The following is a 6,310-nucleotide window of genomic DNA, read 5'->3' as shown; positions in this document are numbered from 1 at the left end:
TGCCAGCCTATAAGCAAGGAGATCTTCTCTGCCCCGTGTGCTGTAAAAGAGTTTTACAACCAAAGTTGCCTGTGATCCCACAGCAGCAGGTAACAGGCAGGACTGAGGCTGTGAACACGGTGGTTTCAGTCACACTGCCCTTCCTTCTACCTGAAGAGCTGGCCCCCAAACTGCTTCTCCAGGACTGTCTGATAGCAGACTGCTGCTGAACAACTCTGTCAGGGACAACTGAGGGGCCCAGGGTCTGTGCTAGAGCTGTGCTACAGACCCGCAAAAGGCCACAGCAGCTCTCAAGACAACGTACAGACAAACACTGGAGTATCCCACACAGGTCAGTTTAACAGAACACTCAGCATCCTTAGGCGATGGGAACACACATTTCATTAATTTATTTTCATTTTTTCCCCCGGGAGAGATTTCTGTACTTTACTCAAGAGCTCTGAAGCCCAGCAGATTCACTGTGACATGAAACAGTCACTTCTGCAACAGGGACAAAATGAGCAGCTTGTTCTTTCAAGTCTGAGTTTCGTATTTCAGCTCCTCCTTCACATTCCAGGCCTGCCCAGGCTCCTCTCCAAAGATTTCGAAAATGGAGCCTCTCACAACTACTTATCCTCTGAAATACTCAGTGCCCAAAGCCAGGGTCTTTGTTGTCTTTCTGTCAATGGTTTTGTGTACCGCCATTCTCTGCCTGCTGCAACTCAGATTTTTTAAACCTAAAATCAAAGATTTTTATTCTTTTGAAGTCAAGGATTCACGAGGAAGGATCGTTTCCTTGGAGAAGTACAGAGGGAAAGTAAGTTACAACTGCATTACATCTTTGTCTTGAATCTTTACTGATAAACGGGTGTCCATTTGTAGGTAAACAAAAAGGTTGTTTATGGGAATTTTCGGCTGAGATTTGTCCTAAATTTCTGTTCTTCAAACAGTAAGCTGGAGAGACATTTATTTTATCGAGGCCTGCTCCAGGAATTAAGTATTTGATCTAATAAATCAAAAAATATGTTTTTCCATATTCCTTATTATAAATCAATATAGCCTAACAATATAATTTCTGCATTTTAATCTTAGTTAAGAATGGTAGCATGTTGTGTTGAATTCTGGAAGTTGATCTAATAAATATAATTTTACTGCCTGTCCTAAATACCTGCTTTTTTACATGCTTATATTTAAACAAAGCCATAAGTTGAAGTTTAGTCATTTACTGGATTTTTAAAACAGGTTGTCTGCAAGTAAATATCTTATGCTGCTATGATCCTTACCTGTTTAATGAAATTGTGATCAGACAAACTAAATTTGGCCTTCTGGCAGGAACGATTGTGGTAGTGGGAAATGCCATTTTAAGACTTAATTGTAATCTCTATGTCATCTCTAGGTTTTTTTCTTACTATTATAACATTATTTCTCTGAAGGCAACTTTGGTTGTAAACGTGGCCAGTTACTGCCAACACACAGACAAAAATTACATCGCACTGCAAGAACTACACAGAGAGTTTGGTCCCTCCCACTTCACTGTGCTGGCTTTTCCCTGCAACCAGTTCGGAGAATCAGAGCCTAGCTCAAGCCAGGAAATAGAATCTTTTGCTAAAGGAAACTATGGAGTAACCTTCCCTGTCTTCCACAAAATCAAGATCCTAGGATCAGAAGCAGAGCCCGCCTTTAAATTTCTAATAGGTAACTGTTTTGTTTTCTATATCAAGCTGCCTGTAATCACGGTGTTCTCCCTAAATTTCAGTCTGAGTTTGTTTGTGAGGAAACATCATAGTCTTCATAGTCCATGGAGAGAAACAGGCACTCAGCATACAATTTATCTTGTTTCAATGTGGACATTAAAAATTTGGTCCTAAGAGTTGTCCCCTGAAAGCATCTGTTTCTCCTCCCCAATTATAAAATCAGCCTTCTGTGACCAGCCCAGCTAGAAACACCCATTTTGTGGATGTAAAAACTTGAGTGTAAAGATTCCAACCTACAAAATCCCATTTCAAATTATGTGACTGTTGTTGAAAACCACCTTTACTTATGGACAAAAGTATAACTATGGAGGGTTGTATAATTACTGGAAGATTTTACACAAACACATGCAGATGAGAAGATTCCTTTTTTAGCACAGTCATATATCCACCTTTATGTAAACTGTATTTGTAAAGCAGGATTATATATACACTGTAGTTATATATAATCACTGATTTGCATTAATTTGACTTGTGAACTTCAGGCCCAGCCTGTGCACAAATACTCCTGTTACAGTAAGCATTTACTGACTTACAGCTCCATACTCTCACAAGCAAAATGAAACTCTCTTCAGCTGACCAAAGAGCTCAGAGACCCAAAGCTAACTTGAAAAGCCTCTCTGAATTTTGCAGAGCTTTGGCCGGACCTTTGACCCATACTAAACACTGACATATGAAAGACAGAATATTTAGAACATAACCCTTCTCTATCACATCATTTTAACTAGCAAATAAGGTAGAAGGCCTAAACCTGTATTCCATCTCCCTGCCCCAAGACAGGATTACTGTAGGAGAGATTCCAAAACCTCTCACTCTACTCCAGTTCTTTACAGCCCCTCTTGTCAGAAAGCTATTTCAACATCTAAATGAAATCTTTCTTTCACCACCTAAGTCTGTTGCTTCTTGCCATATCCTCTGTGATACCTCTTGTACTGGAAAATTATTATCATTAGGAGTTATTTAAGTGGTCACCATTGTCACTGTAACTGTCTTCCTACCTCCCCTTATGCATGCCACCAAAGACATCAGGTAAAGCCTCACTGCTCTGAGTTGCCTCATGTCCAGTGAAATTATTGAATGCACTCTGGAGGTGACTCTCAGTTCATTATAGAGGAGACTAGAGCACACAGGCTCCAGCTGGGTGGGATGAATCTAGATTCTAACTACCAGTGCAATCAGTATCAGACATTAATACCTATACAGAAGCAGAACAGCCATATTCTCAGTTCTTATTTGACATGCTGTTCACCCACAAGGAGAAAGATGCTCTGGTACTTAAATATTCTGAAACAAGGTCTGTCTTTTCTTGCATTCCTCTGCTTCACATAATTACTGTGCAAATTAAATTAAAGCAGCACCTGTTTTCTTCACGTAGCTGTCTTGACAATCAGAAGGTTGAACACCCTTGTGCTACAGCCCTTAGTAACTGTGACTGCTAGCTACAATTTGTCCAGCACTGTCAGATAGTCTAGCTCAAAAAGAATCCACTGGTAGCGCAAACATGGTGCCAAGGCCTTTACACAGCTGCTCCTTGTTCATAGCAATAAGGCATTTTGTTAGACCAGTGCAAGGTTTGTGCCCTTGCCTCTCCTCAAATAATGTCCAGCTTCCTACGTGTTAGCACTTTGTATGAGTTACTCATATGCACTGATGAACACTGGAAGAATATTCAGAGATGGGGTTATGTTACTTCAGGACTGATCCTAGATACAACAACTCAGCAAAGACATAACTACTAGCTGGGCCAGAGCCTCCATGACATGAGCTTTACCATACCCGTTTGCTTGCCATGGTGTCCCCTTAGAGTCATGACATTACAAGTGTAGTCCAATGGCAAAATTTAACCCGTTGAATTTTGAATCAAGTGAATTTTGAATCAAGAATCAGTGTAGGGTTCAGCACTGCTCCCCAGTCAAAATTTCCTGGAGTTTTCTTCTAGGTCTTCTCTCAAAAAGAGATTTCCCTCTAAACCTGTAAGACTCTCCATGGACAAAGCCAGAGTCAAGAAACTGCTTCTGCCTCCTCTAAGAACCTGATAGCCCCTTGATCTCAAAAAATATCTTGCCAGGTATTCATGATAGCAAAGATACCAGTACGGTTTTGCCTCATGGGATGAAAGGAGCTGAATTAAGTCATCACCAGTAATGACTTCCTGCTCCTATTTCACTTCCCCTAAACCAACATAAAACTGGGGATTCCCCAAGTAAGTATGCAGCCCTCATATCCTCCTCCCTAGGAAGCAGAGTATAGTAAAAGTAGGAACTCTTGAACAGTTTCACTTAACCACATTTCAGACTACTAGCAACGAACAAGGTGGGACTACTTCAACATAAATAGTTGAAGAATCACTGCAAGGTAATGAAGCAGTTACAAGGATAAGTCACTAAAATGATCCGATGCCATTCTTACAGATTCATCAAAGAAAGAGCCTCGATGGAATTTCTGGAAGTACCTTGTCAGCCCTGAGGGTAAAGTTGTGAAATTCTGGAGACCTGAAGAGCCCATAGAAAGTATCAAGCCAGAAGTAGCATCATTAATCAGGCAGATTATCATGAAAAAAAGAGAAGACCTCTGAAAAAGCCATTCACGCAGTGAATCCATTCAACAGCATGGGTACACAGCCTTACTACATTCCTGGGAAGTGCTGCTAGAAGCTAAACCATCAGGTGATTTTACTTCTCTTCGGTGTTAGTATTTTCAGCTCCACTATGTCTATTAGTGTTGGATTGGCTCCTGCAACAGCCTTGTGAACTACTGAGGTTACTGAGAATGGCAAGGCACTCAGTACCTTGCAGGGATGGACCTTCAACATGCATAAAGTTTCTGAATGTTTCTTTAAATTGCTGAAAATAGCTACCTACAATCGTCACCAGGAGGAAGATAGCTAAAAATAAGAGGATTTGTTGATAAATTACTCAGTATTTGCACAGAAGAGTTTTGTTTCCCATCTACCAGTAACAAATAGATTTTGATATTCCATTAACATGTATCTGCCCTGACTGAAAGGCCTGGGGCCCAGAGGCATCATAGCAGGGCTTTTAGAGACAAATCCAACTAAGATACCAGCTTTGCAATATCTTCTCGAGGAAGATTACTGAATTGTGAAGCTGTCAACTTAGTTGTAAAAAAATGTACATAGAAAATAAAATTATTAAAAGAAAAAAACTGCAAAAATGTTTCCTTGCCTGCTTTGTATTTTGATTTTACGTTTCACCTTTACAGCAACACCTTTAACCTCTTTAGCCTTCTCCACACATTTGCGCTGCAATACAGTGCCTCAGCTGTGGGCTCATCTCCTGCTGGATTCCCAGTCTTCTGACCTGAATGAAGGTAGGGCCTGTGTCACTATACACGGTTGCTTACAGAAGGATTCAAGGGGCAACAAAAATCAACAGCTTAGCACTCTAACAGACGTATTTCTGAGACAGTCCAAAACAATGTTCCCCAGTCATCCACCTCACATCTTTAGAATAAAACAGTCTTCAAGTAAAGGTAGAAGAAGGGGATGAAGGTTCATGCCTCAAGCCCCACTCTTCTCACCCTGCAATCTCCCCAGTCCTGTATGTAACTGCAAACCCATCGCCAGTTCTGTTCCGCTGTTCTATTTCAAACTGCCAAGTGTTCTACCTGTTTGATGAAAGGAAACAGTAAATGGGAATAAGGAACTTATTCCAGCTCTCCAAATCCTAAAGGAGGGCTGAGAGAATAGAAACAACAGAAAACAATGTCTCAGAAGAGTTTTCTGTATGAAAAAGGACTGGTAGCATTAGTGCTGTTCTCCTGTAGGACTAACACTGACTGAAAATAGCTGAAGCACTTTGAAACGTTTTCCAATAAAGATAGCCACTTAACTGTATTAAGAAGGTGAGAAATTCAAAATCAATTTTCTAAAAATAAAAGTATATTTTCATTCATCTATGGAATTAATTGATAATTTCACAGAAAACCCCTGAAGGATAAGGACATATTTAAAAGACTGAGTAATGGTACTGATGTGGAAGATTAAACAAAGTCACTCTCAATAATAACAACCATAATTTTGGAAGGAAAGTCAAACCTTATACATGACAATTTTAGCCACTCTAGCTTTCAGACATCAGTTAAGGCCTATGTAGGAGTCTAGTTAGTCCAGATGTGCCTACTGCTGGTGTTTTAGACCAGTCTGAGGTGTTTGCCATTAGCCCACAAGATTCCACATCCAATCCATCAAGACAGTTCCTGTTCTTATGTTGAGGTCCTGTGTTTCACTCCACTTCTGTGCATGTACAGTTCCAGCCTTGGGAGCATTTAGCAGAACATGTCAGGTGACTTTTGTCACATGTCTCTGCTGCTTTGATGAAGAGAAAGAAAATTGAGATATGCATTCTCTCCCCTCACTGGAAGCAGCCTAAATTCCATGGAACTAAGTGGCAGGACACAATGCTTTTCCCATAAATGGTATCTCTACTTTAAAATGTACGTGACTAAAACATGCATATCTATTTATGTGCACTATTATAGTTCCCTGCTTTTTGTTATCACTTAAAAAAAAAGCTAGGTATAAAGAAATGTTGGGTGCTGTTAGTGGAATACCTGAAAAA

The 6,310-nt window shown here is 40.3% G+C and overlaps 1 protein-coding gene across 2 annotated transcripts; it reads left to right on the top strand.

The window, feature by feature from the left end:
• Nucleotides 1-589: 589 nt before the first annotated feature.
• Nucleotides 590-4,945, top strand: GPX8 (glutathione peroxidase 8 (putative)). Of its 2 annotated transcripts, XM_074855818.1 has the most exons (3): nt 590-796; nt 1,413-1,674; nt 4,142-4,945. In XM_074855818.1, the coding sequence occupies exons 1-3, from the start codon at nt 590-592 to the stop codon at nt 4,303-4,305; spliced, it is 633 nt and encodes a 210-aa protein (XP_074711919.1). In that variant the 3' UTR covers nt 4,306-4,945. The 2 variants fall into 2 exon arrangements, with proteins under 2 accessions (XP_074711919.1, XP_074711920.1); XM_074855819.1 differs by lacking the exon at nt 1,413-1,674 and having other exon boundaries at nt 4,142-4,321.
• The last annotated feature ends 1,365 nt before the right edge of the window (nt 4,946-6,310 follow it).

This window comes from Strix uralensis, chromosome Z, assembly GCF_047716275.1.
Source record: "Strix uralensis isolate ZFMK-TIS-50842 chromosome Z, bStrUra1, whole genome shotgun sequence".
Classification (NCBI taxonomy): Eukaryota; Metazoa; Chordata; class Aves; order Strigiformes; family Strigidae; genus Strix; species Strix uralensis.
This window is presented reverse-complemented; position numbering and strand designations above follow the sequence as displayed.

Coding starts and splice junctions, on each gene's coding strand:
- GPX8 (XM_074855818.1), top strand. CDS start 590: ATGGAGCCTCTCACAACTACTTATCCTCTGAAATACTCAGTGCCCAAA. Junction 797..1,412: donor TGGAGAAGTACAGAGGGAAA/GTAAGTTACAAC, acceptor ATTTCTCTGAAG/GCAACTTTGGTTGTAAACGT. Junction 1,675..4,141: donor CGCCTTTAAATTTCTAATAG/GTAACTGTTTTG, acceptor CCATTCTTACAG/ATTCATCAAAGAAAGAGCCT.